A 20,414-nucleotide genomic window follows, 5' to 3' on the forward strand; every position below is an offset into this window, starting at 1 on the left:
AAGACCAAAGAGTACTAGGTTCCTGACAGTTGAAAGAAATACACACCTGAAGGAAAAATCTAGATGTAGACTGCTGAAATAAGGATGTGTGTAGCAAACTCTGACACTACCCAGGAGACTGAATGCTGAATAACTGGGAGATGCTACCAAAGATACACACTCAGGACAGTTTTCTTGAATACTCAGTATTTACTGAGAACCCAGTATGTGGCAAGTATCATGTGCTCCCTAAAGCTACTGACTTATTTACTAGATTCCAACATTTCATCTTTTTAACAATACTGCACACACACACACACACACACACACACACAAGAAAAAACAAACTACAAAACCATACTGACATTGAAGACACTAACCATACCAAAATACAACTAAATCTCACAAACTTCAACAGCTACCATAAGATCTACTCATGATACAATTTCTAGAATCTTAAAAAAAAACCTGAAAAGACGTCAAACACCAAAGTCCTACAAAACTTGGAAAATACATGTACATATAAAATGTAAGTGTGCAGCTGGTTTTCTTTCTTATTTACACCATATGTACAGATGATTATATAATCTGTAATTCCAATAAAGGTCCTCAGAGATGCCCACCGTCTTAATAGAGATTTTATCCAAAACAAGTCCAAGGTTTTATTACTGACAATATAGAAAACTGAAATAAATGGGATAAAGGCAACCCACACACTTTCCATTCCATGGTATATTTAGTTTCTTTTTCTCTGCAGGAGCAATTTAAAAAACAATGGGGGAGGGCCATGAAAGACATCTACGAGGAAGGGGAAGTGTCAAAGGCAAACATTTCCCGGGAATTTACTCAGGTGAGAAAAAAAAAAAAAATACATATAAAAAACTGTGGTAAGTATGTTTAGTATAAGTTATGATTTTTGTCTATCAATATCTGAAGTCTAGGGGTTGAGATAGTTCAGTGGTCTAAGAGCCTGCCTGGCAAGTGCAAGGACCTGGGTCCGATCTCCAGTACTGCATGCTGTGCCAGCCTCGGAAGCCCAGGCACATCGTGCCAGCCCTGAAGCCAGGTGTGGTGGTGCATGCCTACAATCCCAGGGCTGGGGAGGCTGAGACAGGAGGATCACAAGACTGAGCTGTATAGCAAAACCCTCTATCTAAAATAAAATAAAATATATAAAGCTAAGCAAGTATTTTTCATCTGAAACAGGTAAATAGAAGGCATGATGAATTAGTGATATTTATATTCTTATCCCAATAAATTAAGGTTCTGTTACTATTCCACTTCTCCACACAAATCTTAACAGGAATTTATAGTGCCCTTACTCTGATACAGAACATATAATTAGTCCCTAAATTTCAAGTCTAGATAAAAGGCTTCTACAAAACAGATGTCCACGATTATCATCCCCACTCAAAATTTATAAAAAGCAAATTAATCACTTTTTGAAACATTTTCATCCTCTTCTCCAGTAAACTATCATTATCCAAACTGATAAAATACAACTACAAACCAGTCATTTGTACTATATTCGAATATAAAGATATCACTGTCGTCCTTAAAACTCTAATGTAATAGCAAATGACTGCAACTCCATTCTCACTGCTAAAGCAATGAACAGCAACAGCAAAATCCAGAAGTCACCAGTCCACTGGAGTCTGCTGACTGCAAAGGGCTCATCTGTACCTGCTTTGCCTTTGCGGGCTTTGTTCTGGTAATACTGCCACTCCAGCCGGGGGTTAGCACCAGGACGCAAGGGTGCCCTTCCTGTGCCTCTGTTACTGGTCACAGCCACGGGTTTTCCTGTGAGGAAAAAACTGAATGATATCTGCATCTAAGTACGCAGAAATGTTTAATAACATAAAGAGAACCTTTTCCAGGGACCGTAATATGTGACTCTTTTCCCCTTTAAGGTGCTAATTCTTACAAAAGTGAATACCTAAAAAGATTATCGATCACCATGCAAGTGTGATGTTTCTCAACTCCCCTGCCCCCCTCAAAGGAAATTACTGGTGACAATTCTGACTTTCCCATTAGCTTTCTACTGGTTAGTTGATTTCTTACAGTAGAAACCAGGCAACTCAGGTTCTAGATTTGGACTGGAGAGGCTGGGGGGAGAGAAACAGAAACTAAATATATGTGTGTGCATATACATAAATGTATACACACACTTTCTGTATTTACAGTACCCAAAAATCAGGTTCAACATTTATATTATCTTTCAATTTTACAGCAAGAAACATAAATCAAGTATATATGTATAACAATCTCAAATCTGGGACTGGGGAGACAGCTTGGTGGTTAAAGCACCTGTCTGGTAAGCACAAGGACTCAGGTTTGAACCTTGGTACAACGTATCATGCCAGCCACTGAAACTGGGCATGGGGGCTCACGCCTGTAATCCCAGCACTGGGGAGGCGGAGACAGGAGCATCTCAGGTGGGTAGCGAGACCCTATACCAAATAAATAAAGATTAAAAAAAAAACAAAAACCCTCAATCAAAGCTATCACATAACTAAACATGAATATAGAGTTCCACAACTTTCGTATTAGTAAATTATACTTATGTATAATTTCCTTTGGTGTGGGTGTATTTAGTTAGAAGTTAACCACACTGTTGTCCAGCAATGGTGTGGATGACTCACATACATTTAATGAATACATCTAAGAGGACCACACACACATACACAAAATCATCAATACCACCAAAACAAAACCGGCTGTATACTGTTGCTCAATGGCAGGGCACATGCTTTGCGTGCGCAAGGCCTTGGGTTCCATCCCAAGAGTCAAAAACAAAATAAAACAAAAACTGCCCACATTTAAAACTTACTAAGTTACACGCAGGGTAAATTTAATTCTTTAATATTCTAAGTATTTCTTCCAGAGCTGGAACAGCAATTACCCATAACAAAATCAAAGCCCTGATACTTACTCAACCGTTTCTGTACTGTAACTAGTGATTCTTTTCATAAGGGAAGTACTGACTCTTAGAAGATAATGTAATATAGCTCTCTCTTCCAGAGATAATGACTAAGAAACCCAGAATAAAAGTAAAGACTAGTTCACAAATACTTGACTGTTTCACTAATATATAGATTATCCAGATGATATCACATATTTTAGCCACAGGCAATAAAAATAATTATTCTACAACCAAAAGATGGATGTTCACCTGCACCAGAATGGCTACTCAAGTTATCTGCTCATGAGAAAGCACATAGACTCAAGTCTCAAAGACACGGGTTACCACAAATCTCTAGTAACAAATACAGAAAACGCCCAACACAAGGCTCTTGCCTGTACTATTTCAATGACATATCCCTCAACTGAAAGTACCTATCTTCCTTGAAGACTTCATCTCTGCAAGAAAAGTGTTCTAATTTCTACACAACTTTCTTGCTATTGGAATCAGAATAATTGGAAGAGGTAACTGATTTTGCCAAGGAAAAAACCAGAATATTTTTCAAAAACCATTTTGTTAGAATATATGCTCATAATACTACATTGATTTTCTTAAAAATAAACAAGAATACAGACCTTTGAGATCTGGTCTATTTCGTATACCCACTGACACAAAGAAGCAATCCATATCAACATGCATTATACAGCTCTGATGTCTGGGTGAACTCAATACTGATTTATTTCCTAGAAGGAAAAAGAGAACATTCAAACCCCAAACGTCTCATATTAAAAAATCAGGTCTAGTTAACTTTAGAAATGTAAAAGATGCTTATGAGGAGAATGAACTCTAAAAAATAATCTATTATTCTTAAAAATAAAGACAATATTAGACTATTTCCACTAGAAGAAATCTAAGAGCAATCTACCAGACTTGTACTAAACTGAAGTCAAATCTCAGGATTTTCGTTGTTGTTGCTCTAAGTTATTTGAAAGAACACATCTAGTATTCGAACAACTTTAACTCAACTGTGATACCAGAGTATCTTTTCCTAATCTGTATTTTAATAGTATGCAATTATAATTTGTTAAAATGCTCATCTTAAAACTACGCCTGCAATTATTACATAAAATGTGTTAACTTTTCATCCATTTGATTACATGGAGCTAAGTAACATCATTCTATGCAGTCTACAGCACTCCTAGATAAAACAACAATTCAAATAGGTGTTATTATCTAGTGCTTACAGACGTCAGGCACCAGGTTTACATGGACTTAAATTCGCATACGGCTGTGAGGGAGGAAGTCGTCTTACTCCCAGTTTGCAGATCATTAACAAGCTCAAGTCACACAGCCAGTCAGTGCCTGAACTGGCATTTAACTACCATGTTGCTGTTCTTAATGAATCCACTTCAAAAACAGTCCATAAGACAAAAATGTGTGTACGGGGGACACAGCTTTCCTTATGCCTCCAGATACCTCTGAAATAGCAGCACGTGTATTGCATTTAAGGAGATGAAAGCAAATGTCCTCTCTTAAGGACAATGGCTTCCAATCTTCCTGAGCTACACAAATTCATTAGGCTTATTTAAACCTTGTAACAGGCTTAAAATGTTACATTATTATTTACAATAATAAAATAGCATTATTAGGATTATTTCCCCTGATCTCGAAGATAAAACAGGTCCTGGAAATAACAACTGCGAGTTTAGCCAGATGTGATGACTTGTAATCCCAGCGCTCTGGGAAGCACAGGCAGGGTGACTGCAAATCTGAACATAGCCTAGACAACTCAGGTTTATCTCATGGTCAAAACCAAATCAAACCAAAACCCCGCAAAAAACAAAAATGGAGTGAAGGAGTGGTTTGACCTCAATGTGAAGGTTCTGGGTTCAATCCCAAATATAGCGGTAGTGGGGAATCCTGAGTTTGTAAAAAGTTCTTAAGAGTATTCTAACATGTTTAAGAATACTAATGTTGAGCATTAGTCTTTAAGTTTCTGAAAACTTAAGATTTACGCTTGAATTCAGAGGCTACTTCATTACTAAACTGTGACTATGACAGCACTTACCCACAAGCTTTGTGCTATTTTTCTTTAGCTCACCTTAGGAGGTAAACATCAATGACTCCTATCACTCTGCTGCGGAGAAGAAACTGAAACTCAGAGAGGGGAATACCTTGCCCATGGTCCTGCAGCAGAAGGGCTGGCAGAGGCAGGATCTGGATTTAGGCTGAGCTACCTACCTCCGCCTCTACCTATCCTTGCTACCCTCTATGTCACCTCAAGAAGGAAAGTAAGTCTTTAACAAGCACAATCCTGCCGTATGAAAATACCATAAAATATAAACAATCAAAATAATGGTTTTAAATACCTGAGTGTAGAATGCATAAACCAAATTATTTACCAAATGCTTACGTACAATATGAAAATTCTCATTTTATTCCCATGTATGTAACTAATTCATAATAGTCTTTTGAAGTTTTCAAAATTAAATGACCTTCAGGTTACAAGGCCAAGACATAATATAAAGACAATCTAACATTTACAGCATTATTCTAAATATTTCATAAATACCAAAAAACATTGTTGACTAAAAGCACGTAGGAGTACATCAAACAGGATAATATTACCAAAAAAAGCCCCCAAAAAACAAAAAACAAAAAAACTCCCATATAAAATGGACCTAACTTTCTAGGACAGAACCATGAGCTTCTCTCTGGGCATCAGTTTCCACAGCTATAAGCTAAAGGACAGTATTAGGTATCTCTTGACTTCTCTTTAACTTATAAAAAACAAAAAACTTCAATTTATCTAAAGTTACTAAAATTTCATACCAAGAACTAATTTATAATGACTGTCATGAAACAACCTACTATTGTTGAGTTTGCTATTGTTGGGTTTTGATATCAAGGAATGTATTAAGAAATAAAACAATTAAAAACTACTTAGAAATGAAAATACTTAATCTCACTAAATGTTATAGTTACAATTTTTTTTCATTATTTAAAAATCAAGATGATTCAGACCTCTAAAAATGAACAGTTACTTACCAAAATCAATTTCATTGTACAGGACAGTTAAGCACCCAGTACAGAAAACACTGTATTTACACAGGTCAAAACTTCAACAACCAGCAAGGTCTACACAAGGAATGAATGCTCAGAATCCCAACTGTAACACTGTTTAAATTACCTGACAATTTTCAGTTTGCTACAATTCAACCTAATTGTTTAAAAAATAAATTTAGTAATAATAAAGTATCCTATAATCTATTATACTTACGTTAACTTACATAGCCTGGCATTCCTACAGACTTTTATATTGAGAACTGAGCTTTGATCAGAATACCAATGACGACAAAATGTGTAACTATTTCTTAAGAAAACAATTTTAGTAAGTATCTACCTGTGTCAGTTACAACAAGGGCAGACCTGCCTGTTTTCATTTTTTTTAACTTTTCCCTTCCTGGAAAGACACCACTACTTTGTCTTTGCAGAGTATTGACAAACTCAGTAAGTTCACACTTCCACGTTGATATGTGATGCAGTCGTGAGTGAGAATAGAAGTCTGAAATAAAACTAGAGTCTGAAGGTTTGAATGGCACTGAAGGTGCTGCCTTACTAAGAGCAGGTAATGAAGAAGTGCTTTTTGTGCTTGAAGGCCCCTGAACAGTGGAGTGGTGAGCACCGTTGATTTTAGCGTTACTGTGCAAAGACGGCGAGAGAGAATTAGTTCTGTGTGGATTCCGCAAAGTCTCTGCGTTTCCAGCGCTTTGCTGCACCTGCTGAAGTGTGCAGTCTCTGAAGTCAGTGTTGCTCTTCTCCATCTTCTCCTCCTGGGCAGAGTCTGGAGAAAGCCTGCTGGCAATACTGTTGCCTACGGGCACCAAGCAATCCTGTGTCTTTAAGGCACCATTAGAGCTAAGAGTGTGTCCATTAAAAATGGCAGTGCTGCCTCTAGAATGCGGAATTCCATTCTGCTTCCTTCCTGGAAGGGTGTGCTCCAGTTCTACAAAACTAAAATCATTATTTGTATCTTCTTCATTCCAACTGTTTATTCCATTGATTTTGACTTCATTTTCTGTCTCAATCTTCTTAATTATATGATTTCTACAGAACGAAAAATTTTAAGTTAATAATGCCCGGCTTTAAAGAAAACAAATTTCCATTCCAACATCTTCTTACTGATAAACATTTTGTCAACTGATGCTAAATAACTGAAAAGTTAAGGCTAGGGGCTGGAGGTCAGTAGTACAGCCCTTATTTAACATGCATGAGTTCCCAACTTTGACCCCAATACTGCTCTCCTCAAATCCTAAAAAGCTCAACTACAAACTCTTGTCTTTTTGTTTCCAAAAAAGGTAATTCTTGTCCAACCCAAAGCAAGGTAACTTTTCAATTACTTTTCCCACAAATTAATTACAAACTAAAGCATAGTGTTAAGCATTTATTTACTATAGAATCAATAAATACGGGGCCAGGGAGATAGCTCAGTAGAGTAAGCGTTTCACTGGTGAGCACAAGGACCTGAGTTCAATCCCCGGTTCCACAAAAAAAGAAAAAAATAAATGAACAAAAATCAATAAGTATCTGCTAAATATAACTTTCATAAAAATGACAAAATAACTTCATATTCAGGTAAGTGTATGGGGGGTAATCTAATAAAATTTATATGAAGACAAACACGGTTGTTCGCCATATCAGCACAGATATGGCATTTCATTTTTAAGGAAAGCATATTAAGATGTCAGAGTGGTCTAACAGCAATCTGGACCAAGTTTCCTAATGATCATCAGGCAGCACTTACGACAAACGTTAGATTAAAATTTACATCCTGGGTCCTGGAGATGTTTGTTTACTAATGTTCTACAATATAGGCAAAATTCATCTGAATTCATAAAAATCATCTAAGTAACAAAGGCAAAAACCTGGATTCATTCTATTCAGAAATGTCCAGAGCAGCTGTGTAGCAAGGTGTGGTAGCACTAAATGCCTATAATCCCAGCAATTCAGGAGGCCGAAGCAGGAGGATTACAAGGTGGAGCCAGGGCCTGGCAATTTTGCAAAAACTCATGTCAAAGTAAAGAGAAATATGTAAGGCTATAAGTCAATGCTTCCTGGGTTCAATTCACACTGGGGAGGAAAAAAAAAATCTACAGTATTAATCCAATTACCATTTAGGCTCCAGATGAGTATGTCCCATACATACAGTACCAGGACACAGGAGAGATCACCACAGTAGTACCAGGTGTGACTCAGGTTTCTTATCCTAACATTAACTTCGTTTATTAGTAACAATGATCTAAACTACCATGGAAAGTCACCCAAGTCAGATGCAAAACACTATAGCCCATTTTTGCATTGGCAGGGTCTCATGGTATGTGATGACCAACTCTAAGAAGGCCCAATACTCAGATGATCAGGCAAGTGAAAGGAAAAAAATGCAAACTAGAAATGATTAAAATAGGAAGGAAAGAAAACCTAATCTGTTCCATCTGAGAAAGCTTGCCCCTCAACATAAAGAGAAAGCAAGGATTTCTTGAAGTACTCAAGAAATACAAATCATCTAAGTAGCGAAGGCATATGAGTACTTCAAAAAAAATTATAAAAATGTACCGAATATATTACCCCTCCCTTTGTTACAGAAAGTAACAAAAGTGGTATTAGTCAGAAAGTCTTACGTGTAATTTTCTTTGTCAACATCAAGATTCTTTACATGAATAAAAGTAACATGCACCAGAGATGCATATGGTGCCAAGAAAATGTATACCTTTTTCCTGTACTAGTTTTGCAGACAAAGGAACATCTGCAAAGTGGCTGTGTTAGGGTTATCACTGGTAGATACACATTTACTAAGCAACAGCATAAATACTTAAACAAGTAAACCCAGTATGTAAATTATTCCTAAAATTGTCAACGAAGAACTGGGAAAAAAAAAAATCTATTTTCTACTTTTTAAAGTGTAATGAAAAAAAGATTTTATATTCTGTGGACAGATTTTATACTACTTGGGATGTTCTTTGACAGTATAAAATGACAAATTTAAGGTAGCATGAAAAAAAATCTGAGTAAACTTAGAAACAAATACATGTTAAAATAACAACTGACAACAACACAATTACAGAAGTCAGTGATACTGGATCCTCCTAGGTTCGTTCATAAGACCCCTGATTTTTCAGAAAAAATATATCAAATTCCCAAAGCAAGCAATTTAATAAGAAGACTAATGATAATGAACCACTACATATGCAAGTTAAAACAACATACTGATTGTGATACCTATTTACCCAGGATTACTGCAATTAAACCTTAAATCAACATATTTTTTAAAAAATCAGCCACGTGTAATAAAAGGGAGACTTATTCCCAATTCTATACCTAAAGGTCACCAGCTAAACTTCCACAGGTATAAAATATTTACACACTTTAAGAATCATTAATTTTTCAAAAATAGGTGGCACACACCTATAATCCCAGCCCTAGGGAAGCTGAGACAGAAGGATCACTACAAGTCTGAACTGAATAGTAAGACCCTGTATCAAAAAAACAAAACAACTGTAAAATTTTAATTGTATCTGTAGGCGTGGCACACAATAAAAGCACAGCCAGCATAGCTAAAGCAGTTCTTGACAAAGCCACATTGCACAGTAAGTAGCTTGTAGGGAAACAGTTACTCTCAAGAGAATTCATGAACAAAACTGCTCATACAAGATGTATTAACGTAACATCAGAATCTGGTATACAAATACTTCAATGTGTTAATTATTTGTTTCTGTCTGTCTTCAGCACAGCAACGGCCAAAACACTAAAGTCATTCTTCCAAACCAGATGAACTTACACCTTGTTGTTGAGTTGTCTCACTGTATTGCTTGGGCCTGGCACAGGATCCTCAGGCTTGCATACAGGATTAAAGTTGAGACTTTTCTGTGCGCTGGACTGCCTGGTGAACAACTGATATGGAATGTAGGATAAGAGTCGTCCAGCTTTGATGCTGAAACAAAACAGCAACATCAACTTAGAATTATACACTTGATGAAAATGAGCTTGAAGAAAAACTAGTGCTCTTAAAAATAGGAATGTATCATCAAGAACAGGCCATCTGTTTTTCTAGCTTACTCCTCCCTCCATTTTTAGTGGTTCTAGTAAGCAGTATAAAGTACTTAAGATTAAGAAAGTCTACTCATGAAACAAAAAATTAGTGGCCAATAGTCTTACCAGAGAGGAAATGAAACCAAAACCAGACAGCACAATGAAGGAAATATCAAGGACCAGCTGAGCTCATCAATATTTAATCTTCACAACTCATCAATATTTATCACTTGTTAACAAAGAACTATGAACACTATACTTTTTCAAATTCCACTCATTAAGTGTTTTCAAGATTTAGGAACTCAATGAAGATCCTCAATTTTCACAATTCATGTAAGATCTACTAAATGTGGATAAACTAAAATTAAAAATATAGGACAGTATTTTTCAAAACTCAACAAGAGTCGCTTTCCCATCTTTCAAGATGGCGTGTGAAAAAACTGAGAAGCCAGACACTAAAAAGAAGAAACCCAAAGCCAAGTAGGCTTCTGCCAGTGGTACTGGTAAAGGGTAAGGTGAAGGCAAAAAAAAGTCTAAGAAGGGGCAGCCCCACTGCAGCTGAAGTCCTGTCCTGGTTAGAGGAATTGGTAGATACTCCCCATCTGCTATGTATTCCAGAAAGGCTTTGTACAAGAGAAAGTGCACAGCTGCTAAATCAAAGGTTGAGAAGAAAAAGGAGAAAGTTCTTGCTACGATCACAAAACCAGTCAGTGGGGACAAGAATGGAGGTACCCGGGTGGTTAAGCTTCGAAAAATGCCTAGATACTACCCTACTGAAGATGTGCCCCGAAAGCTCTTGAGCCACGGCAAGAAAGCCTTCAGTCAGCATGGGAGGAAACTTTGAGCTAGCATCACTCCTGGCACCATCTTGATCATCCTTACTGGGCATCCCAGAGGCAGAGAGTGGTCTTCCTGAAGCAGTGGGCTAGTGGCTTGCTACTTGTGACTGGGCCTCTTAGCTTTAATCGTGTTCCTCTACGAAGAAATTTGTCATTGCCACCTCTACAAAAATTGATATCAGCAAAGTGAAAATCCCCAAACACCTCACAGATGCTTACTTCAAGAAGAAGAAAGTGTGGAAACCCAGACACCAGGAGGGTGAGGTCTTCAACACCGAGAAAGAGAGATACCAGATTTCAGAGTTGGATCAGAAAGTGGTAGATTCACAGATTTTAGCAAAAATCAAAGGTGTTCCTCAGCACCAGGGCTACCTGCGATCTGTTTTTGCTCTGACAAATGGAATTTATCCTAATAAATTAGTGTTCTAAATTTCTTACTAAAAACCCAATTAAATAACTGATACATTAAAAAAAAAACTCAGTAATACATAATTTATAGTAGTTTTACATTAAGTATGTTAGATCTAGGTTCTTACACATGCCCTTATTAGCTGAAATGTTTCATAATCAAAGGGTACTGTGCTTTGTCACATGATTTTCTCCATCTATTAAGATGATCTACCTATCAGAGTGTAAGACCCAAGCCACCTGAAGATATGAACTAAAAAAGGCAGAAGCTATCACAAGATATCCAATTCCAAACATTAACATCAAACACCACTCTTAAATCCAGTAGATCCTAGTATTGCAGTGCTAGGTGGTACTCACTCTCCTTCTGTACATTAAGATATCTTTTTTGAGGGGGGAGATATGGAAATCAAACCCAGGACCTTGTACTTGGTAGACAGGCACTGTGCCACTGAGCTATTTCCTGGCCCTCCTTTTATACTTTAAAACTAAAGCCAACTTACTTTAAACTGATTTTTATTTGTTAATAGTTATACATATTCTACCTTTAGAAGTATAACTTTCACTTCAAATTTTAAAATAACCAAGTACTATGCTTATGCAAATACTCAAATTTTTAAAAAGGTGGCTCCTTTAATATCAGGAACTATTTCAAAAATAAAGTCAATCCTAAAACATGCACTTATGGAGATCATTCCCTACTTAGTTAATAAATCAGTAACAGACTAAAATTACTGTCACAAATTCTAAAATTTATTAAGTTGCACTCTGCATTAAAAACATTTCTAAGAAATAACTAATGACTGGGGAGTTAGCTCAGTAGCAGAAGCACCTGCCTGGCAACCACAAGGTCCCGAGTTCAATCCCTGGTACCATAAAATAAAAAAAGTTCAGGTACATACCTGATATTTGATAATATTTCTTTAAAAAAAAAAAAAAAGAATTGACTTGCTTTTGGGGCCATGGAGATAGCTGAGTAGATTAAATGCTTGCCTGGCAAGCACAAGGGCCTGAGTTCAATCCCCAGTTCCGCCACAAAACAAACGAACAAACAAAAAGAATTGAAGAAATAATTTAATTATCTTATAGAAAACTGATTTTAAAAACTGGGTCAACAAATGGAGAATATAGGAAAATACTGATGCCATTTTCTTAAAATTTAAATACACACACACAAAGTGGTACATTCTATGTCTTTTATGTAATTATATTGACAAGTATCGAATAATTTTACCAAAATAACTCATACTACACCCAAATGTTAAAGCTCTGAAATTATGACAGTAAAGAATATACTAGCCACAAGACATTTCAATTTTTATTTACCCAAGTGAATTTATTATCAGGCTAAATCAATATTACAGCTTATGATTTTAAAAAAAGGGATAAAAACCATCTTTTATCCCTTTAAAAATTGGTCTCAGCTGCCTAACTGTGAACATATGTTATCATAGAGTATTATCTATCTTATACAGCACTTCCACCCCAAGAAAGAAATGCCTAATACATAAGGTAGAATTCCAACGGGCAGCTCTAAGGGTTAAGTACTGAGTAAACCTCATCTAGTATGCAAGTTGCACATTTAAAGTAACACTACACAGGGTTAAAAATATAAAAAATGCTAGTATCATACTCTCTTCCCCTCTTTTTATATACAGGGTGACACAGGTATTACAAATGCTCTTTATGGTCCACAGTGACACTTGAAGGTACAGGAGGACAGCCAACTCCTAGTAAGTCACATGGCCCAGCAGAATTCTCAAGTTTACGTAAATCCAGAGATTATTATAAATTTAGACAGCCTATTTAAATACATAGGTCTCAAGTCAGACAGCCTAATAAAAAGGAATTAAAGCATTATAGTAATGTTCGATGAGAAATTTGTATAATTTGAAACTTGAACCACTATCAATTGTGTATTCATAATTATCCATTTATCCACTTTCAGGTATATAAACATTATCTTATAAACATTATCAGTAAATTTTTAAAAACTTTAAAAAATTTTCTCCAGGGCTGATTTCTAATATTTATTAGTGTTTTTGCTTATCGTAAACACAAAGGAATTATATAGACATTTTTTACTATTCTATATACAAAAAAAGGGTGAAAAACAGAGCCAAATATTAAAACTCAAATTTCAAAACCAAAAGGAGATAAAAAGAAATCTTTCATTTTATAAACATACATGGTTTCTTTCTCTTTTTTAACATGTATTTAGTACAGGGTCTAAAGGGCCTCACTACGTAGCTTGGACTCCTATTTCAGCCTCCCCAGTGCTGGGATTGCAGGTGTGCGCCACCATACCCAGCCATGGGTTATATCCTACTTAGTCTGTAATAGTCGTAATTCTGAAGAAATTCTGTAAATTAAATGTTTTATAGTTTAAGTATCTTAGTCATTCCCTATTAGAAAAATAACATCTAACACCTGTACACTCACTCAAGTATTCATTTTCCTTCTTCAACAGTGGATTTAAGGGGCTGGTGAGATAGCTCGGCGCTCTAAAGGGCCTGCTTAGGCAAGTTTAGGCAGCCGCAGGGGACCGTGGTTTGACCCCTGGCACCACATGTTGTGCCAGCCCCGCCCTTAAGGTGTGCTGAACTGGCTAAAAAATAGTTTTAAAAATAAACAAATAAATAAAGTGGACTTAAGGCATGAAAGGATCAAATTATGTGTCAAGAAAAAAAAAATAGCAAAACAAAACTGACCTGTTCTTTGCCTATTATTTCATTACTAAGCAAAATTCAGCCTTAACATGTTCCTGCAGTTTGAACTATTGGAGTATACGTAAAACATCCAGTGGTGCAGCTGTACTACCGGTAGTACGAACAGATCTAAACACTTTTACTACCCTGAACACCCTGTAGACCCTTCCCTAAAATAAAAAAATAAACACTTTTACCAATCATTTTACAAATCCAATTAATAAAAAGCTACCACGTGTCATACATGTATAACCCAGTGGTTCAAGCTGCCTGGCAGGGAGAAATATAAATTATGGCCCTCTCAAAATGTGCTAAACACAAAAATTGTGCTTCCCTTTCCCCTACTTTCAATGACCTAAACTTCCTGACCACTTACAAAGACAGGCTATTGTGAACTCAGGAGAGCTAGAATGAAAATGTTCAAATGACCTCCTGCTCTTGCTCCTACACTGTCCAGGTTGTTTTTCTTGTTTGTTTGTCTGTTTGAAATTATAGATACTGAGAGTTAAGCTATTTACTCTAACTCCTGAAGGCTAAGAATATACGTTCTAGCAAGATAAGAGTTGCAAAATGGCCTGAAATGTAAGCAGCGGTTCAGAGTGAAGATACAACTTTTTAAAACTCCAAATCTGTATCAGAATTACGTTAATGTTTTATGAAGGTAAACTGAAATGGGACACAAAACTACAGAGGGGAAAAAAAATTTTTTTTGGTGCCAAGAATTTAACTCAGGACCTTGTGCTTGCTAGGCAGGTGCTGTGCCACTGATGTATATCCTCAGCAGAGAAAATTTTAAGAGATAAAGCTAAAACTTTTTGGGTTGAGCATGGTGGCACACACATATAACCTCAGCACTTTCGAGGCTTGGGCAGGAAGACTGCCACAAGTTCAAGGCCAGGCTGGGCTCTATAGTGACAGACTGTTTCAAAACCCCCACAATTTTCAATGAGTTGAAAAAACACTAACATTTATACTGAATGTAACTGGAAATCAGTATTTTAGTCCATAACAAATATGAGATCTTCAGAGTGTTTTAAGTACATGCCAAATGTATGTTAGGGTTTGGGAGTTTATGTTTTTTATGTATTTGTTACAGGGTCTCACTGCCCAGCTTGGACTCATAGTGATCCTGTTTTCAGCCTCCCCAGCACCAGGATTACAGCCGTGTGCCACCATGCCCAAACTCAGTGGCATGACATGGCTGGCATGGCATGTGGTGCCAGAATGAACCCCTATCCCTGCGCTTGCCTAAGCAGGTGCTTAGTCTGCTGCGCTACCTCACCAGCCCTAGGGCTTGGGAATTTAAAAAGAAAGACAAAACTATAAACCAGTCCTACTAGCAGACTTCAGTTGATTGGCATGAGACTGACACAACAAATCACGATTCTGAACCAACAGCCAACCTATGTGTTAGCCTATTACACAGAGGGCCCAAGCTTAAGACTCAATACAAACACCAAAAACACAAAAGTAAAATCAACCGGTAGGACCTGGTTTTAAAGTATGCTCCTAAGCACATCTCAAGCTTGATGGACCAGTAGAGTTTAAGTCTTAGCAGCTTCTCTATTTTACATTTTAAATTTCAACATAAAGTTGCTTCAAGGAAGGACTATAACAATTTGAAAACTAATAACATAAAGTGTAAATTTTAGAAAGCAAGTGGTTTAGCCAAATAACCTCACACCTTTACCTAGTTAGTATAGAGACTTCTCATTAATGGACTCCCCTGACTCTTGGCAGTCAGGACTCTATAATCATGTCTACACTAACTCAGGTGTAACAGCACATACTTTGGCATTAAGGAATTCTAGTAAAAGCAACACTCCACACACTGAGAAGTTGTAGTTTCTTTCAAATTGTGCAAATGAAAACAGAAAAACTAATTACAGACCAGTATGTATTATCATTAAATGTCAAAAATGTTTAAAGTATAATCAAATCTCATCAAAAAATTGCTAAAATTGATAAGACAAAAAGTATGATTGAGCCAAAGGAATTCCATGCTATAATGACATAACAGACACCCAGTATTTTACATTAGTAAAATATATACCCAAACTAATCCACTTCTATATGGACCTATTCATCTATAACAAGCTTAAATGGTGAAGAACAGACCCAAACTGAAGTCAGAAAACCAACATTCATCTACCTTCTTGGGCGAGTCAGATAAACTCACTGGCCCTGGCCTTTAAGTACACACAGTGAGGCCTAAGACAGCCATATAATGCTGATGTCCAAAGTCACTGTTCATTATTTAAAAACAATGATTAAGCATAGCTCTAGTCTAGACTGTCTCCAGATGCATTTTGTACTTATCTCCTTAGCTCAATTCACCAAAAGGAACAGGTATATAGAAAATAGGTGTAACAAAAATCACCATTTTCTAAGCAACTCAAGTCCCTTCTTGAGGGTGGTAAGCACCCTTCTTCTCTTATTTCCGCCAAAGCAAACTATTACCTTCAAATAAAAATTCTAGCCCTTAAAATAGTTAGTGACTAGCTTGACTATGACACACAGATCAACTATGGACTAGTGTCCACTTCTTACACTGGTATGTTGAGAGCTTCTTAAGTCCTTTTAAGGGACACACACCTAAAAGCTATATTAAACAAAAAAATAATGGACAATACAGACAGCAGATGGGACATAAGACCAGAGCACAAGAGATGGAATTGGTGGCATGTTCTAGAGATGAGCTTTCAACTATAATTCTCCCAAGGCTTACTAAACCATTAATCTGTAAAATACACTTGGCTTTCCACGAGTTGTAAAACTGTTCTTGAACTTTGAGAATTTATTTTGTAAAAGTCACTTGTTTATAGAATAAAAGTAACAGCAGCAGCCTCTTATATATTATGGCTTTACAGCATGCCAGGAACTGTGCTAAGCAGTCTGCACAAATAACTTCCATTTTTCATGTAACCACAGCAGGTGGACAGTCCTAAATTACATGCCTGATCAACTCCCTCCCATAAATGCTTTCTGTTGCTTGCTTGAGTCATCTCCCCTACCTCCTGACAGCGAAGGTTGTAAGAACACTAACATGAACTGCTCACTAGAGGCACGTGTTAAAGGCGTGTTTTAGAAGCATAATCCTCAGCTTGGTACTATTGTGGACACTCCTTGAAGGAAACACTGATGCCCTAGCCCCTTCCTATTTCTCCTTCTGCCTCTTATTTCCTATGAGGTGTGCAGCAGTTTCACCATGATGTACCACAGCACCACAGGGCCCCCTACAATAGGAACAAGTATTTGAAAGCTAGGAGCCAAAATAAGCCTTTTTTCTTTTTAGACTGATTATCTCAAGTTAACACACCACTTCTAACAAAATGCCAAATCCTAGGTTTCTTGAACTATCAACGTGGGAGGGTAAAGACTACAGTAAGTAATGTTTAACACATTATTTTCATCCTATTAATCAGGTAACTGCAACATAAAAGTATTTCAATTTTTTAAACTTACTAATTTAATTAAATGTAATCTGAAGCTAAACTTACCTTTCCACAATCCATTCTGGTCGAATTACTTTTTCCCCCTTTAATTCTTTAATTTTGGCAGTAGGAAGATTTGTGGCAATAATGTGTGTTGTTTTGGATCTGGAGTAATACACATGATACTGGCCTCCATGCAACATCATTAGCTTCCTCAGTTCCTCAGCAGAAGGATCTGCAGAACACAAATACATTGAGTTTTATATACAGCAAAGTAGAATACTAGGTCCCCAATAACTTAAGAACATCACTGTTTCATTTTCTCTTGGCTATGCTACTACTCAATAAAGCTGTGAGGTAAATCACAAAGTACAGCAAATCCTTTCCCCTGGCTGGGAAGGTCGATCAACACAAAAATATCTCCGGCTAGGAGACACTACATAATGTAATTAAAGACATCAAGTAATGAATAAAATATGTTAAAAACAAATGTTTGTAAATGTTTCATCATATTTGGAATAGGTCCTTGACACTGGTATCTGAAGTCTTAAAAATTTCACTATAAACTTCATTTACGGTTTACTTTCAAGACTTAAAATTAACTCAGAATGATACAAAAGTACTCAAATTACTCAATACTTACTGTTTAAGGTGACTTATTGTAATTTATTAACACCCTGTTCTTATACAGCTTAATAATTTTAATTTTCATTTAAGAAAATATTTTAAATTAATCAGATAATTTTACCCAGTTCTCCAAAGTGAAACTGCATCAATGTCAAAGAAATTCACCAAAACCAATACCTAGTTTATATAGACTAAGAAATGCCAATCCTTGCAGTTGTCTCAAATTCATGTATTCTTAATACAAAACATCTTAAACATAAGAAGTAAAAATACCACAGATGATATGCCAGGTTTAACTCAGTGAATTTCGCAGCACAGAATTCATTTGACATTATTATAATTCTACATAGTAACATAGTCCAATGGAAGTATAATGTGACTCACAATGTAAGCCACATATACATTATGTCATCATTATTAAATTTGAGGTGTTTACATTTATCATATTAAGTATCCAAGAAAATAGAACACTGGGCTGAATAATACTATCTATTTAAAACATATGTCAATTAAACTAACTACATTTCCGTTGCTTCCTGTGACTAAAAACTAAACTCCTGTAATAGATAACCGAGGAAAAGACTTCAGAAAAATAAATTCAAAATTCATACCAGGAGGTTTTTAGAGGCTAAGGGCCACAAAATCCAAAATATAGTATTAAAGTGATCTACTGTAAGAATAGTATAAATTGAACAGCTGGAAGGCAAAAATTTATATTCAATACCAAATTAAAGAGATCACTGTGCATTAAAAGGAATACCAAATTCAATAAAGAACACAAAAATCTAAACCATTACTTTGTAAGCTCATCAATGACTGTTTTAAGTATAATTCTACTAAACAGTTAAGCAAAAAATGGCTTGGTGTCTCATCTAGCTCAAAAGGTATGTCAGGAATATACTAACAGCACATAGTCATAAAGTGCTCTTCCTTCTACTACTGCTCTCTGAAGTCTAATTATTCTACAAATTTGAAACTGGAAAATCTGGTGAGTTGACTAAACAATGAAGGACCTCATTGGGTAAAACTGAGAATGTCCTTTGAAGTTCAAGTTTAAAAGCTCTTGCAAATTCTTCAGTGTGAAGTAGACCATGAAAACCAATCTAGTTAAAAGGTAAGATCACATAAACTATTATGTCACACTGACCTGGGTTTAATCTTCGCTTTAACAACTTTTAGCTGTGTCTGTGGACAAATTACTCAACTCCTTTAGACTTTCTCCTCTTTCTTCATAAATAAACAGACAAAACTGCAATGATGAAATACATCTGACATATAGGAAACATTCAATGTAACAACTGCTGTTATTATAAACTATGATCACATCAGAAATCCTTTCAAGTAATGCCTATAACTTGAGGCACATGCCCTAGACCCCAAGAAAAAAAAAATGTTGAGATACAGAGCCGGTATATGCTGGCCTTATCTTTCTTTTTTTTTCTTTTTTTTGGCGGAACCGGGGATTGAACTCAGGTCCTTGTCCTTGCCAGGCAAGCGTTTATTCTACTGAGCCATCTCCCCGGGCCCATGGCCTTATCTTTCTATCCAAACCAGAACTGTCAATAATGCACTACAGACAGCAACTAGGGATCATTCTATCACCTTAACAGACTGGCTTGTAAATGCCTAACATGCATAGTATAGTTCATGGTTGCTCTTGATTTTTTATGCTTTTCTAAATAGTATTTCTCTTTGATTCTATTTCCTCAATGATAAAATGCATATGAGTTTAAAAGTACATAAGTGTGTAATAAACGTTTACATTCATTCATTCATTTATTTATTTCCCAGAACCGGAGATTGAATTCAGGCCCTTGCGCTTGCCAGGGAAGAGCTTATTTCACTGAGCCATCTCCCTGGCCCCTAAACATTTTACATTTAACAATTCAGCAAATTTAGAGTTAATTAGAAAATATATGAGAGATAGTCAACACCACACAATTCACATGACATTAAAATTGAATGACACATTGCCTATAGTAGGATCCCATTCCTTCAATCTACCATGCTAGTTAATTCTCTTTACAACATTCTAAGTTACCGTCTCTATTTGTTTATTTATTTATTTTTTTTGGTGGAACCGGGGATTGAACTCAGGCCCTTAGGCTTGCCAGACAAGTGTTTATTCTACTGAGCCATCTCCCCGGCCCCTGTATTTGTTTATTTATTTATTGTCAAACTTCACCCCTAAACATACACAGAAACCTTGTTTTTGACTTATTGTTATGCCTTACCTACAGGTACTCAGAATATAGTTAATAAACTAACAGTCCTCAGCACTGCCTTGAGTTACCACCACAGCAAAAGTGGAGCAGGAGTGTTAACAATACTTCAATTCTCAAAATACGCACAAACTAGAGAGACCTTATAGCAAACTATTAAGAGCAAAGTCACCAAAGCAAGACTAAGTTGGTTCAAATCCTTGATCTTA

General features: G+C 36.3%; 1 protein-coding gene across 5 annotated transcripts in view; it reads right to left on the reverse strand.

Annotated features, from left to right (window-relative positions):
- Rev1 (REV1, DNA directed polymerase) overlaps positions 1–20,414 on the reverse strand; it is a 102,999-nt gene that overhangs the window by 28,995 nt on the left and 53,590 nt on the right. For 2 of the 5 annotated variants that reach the window (XM_004633194.2, XM_004633193.2), the window contains exons 4-8: positions 17,423–17,591; positions 9,717–9,869; positions 6,285–6,988; positions 3,517–3,624; positions 1,663–1,779 (exon numbers count right to left, since the gene is read on the reverse strand). In XM_004633194.2, the coding sequence (XP_004633251.1) occupies positions 1,663–1,779; positions 3,517–3,624; positions 6,285–6,988; positions 9,717–9,869; positions 17,423–17,591 (1,251 nt within the window). Of the gene's footprint in view, positions 1–1,662; positions 1,780–3,516; positions 3,625–6,284; positions 6,989–9,716; positions 9,870–17,422; positions 17,592–19,130; positions 19,233–20,414 lie in introns of all 5 variants that reach the window. The other 3 variants (XM_023717380.1, XM_023717381.1, XM_023717379.1) reach the window with 3 other exon arrangements.

Source organism: Octodon degus, unplaced genomic scaffold, assembly GCF_000260255.1.
Source record: "Octodon degus isolate 3935 unplaced genomic scaffold, OctDeg1.0 scaffold00052, whole genome shotgun sequence".
Lineage (NCBI taxonomy): Eukaryota > Metazoa > Chordata > Mammalia > Rodentia > Octodontidae > Octodon > Octodon degus.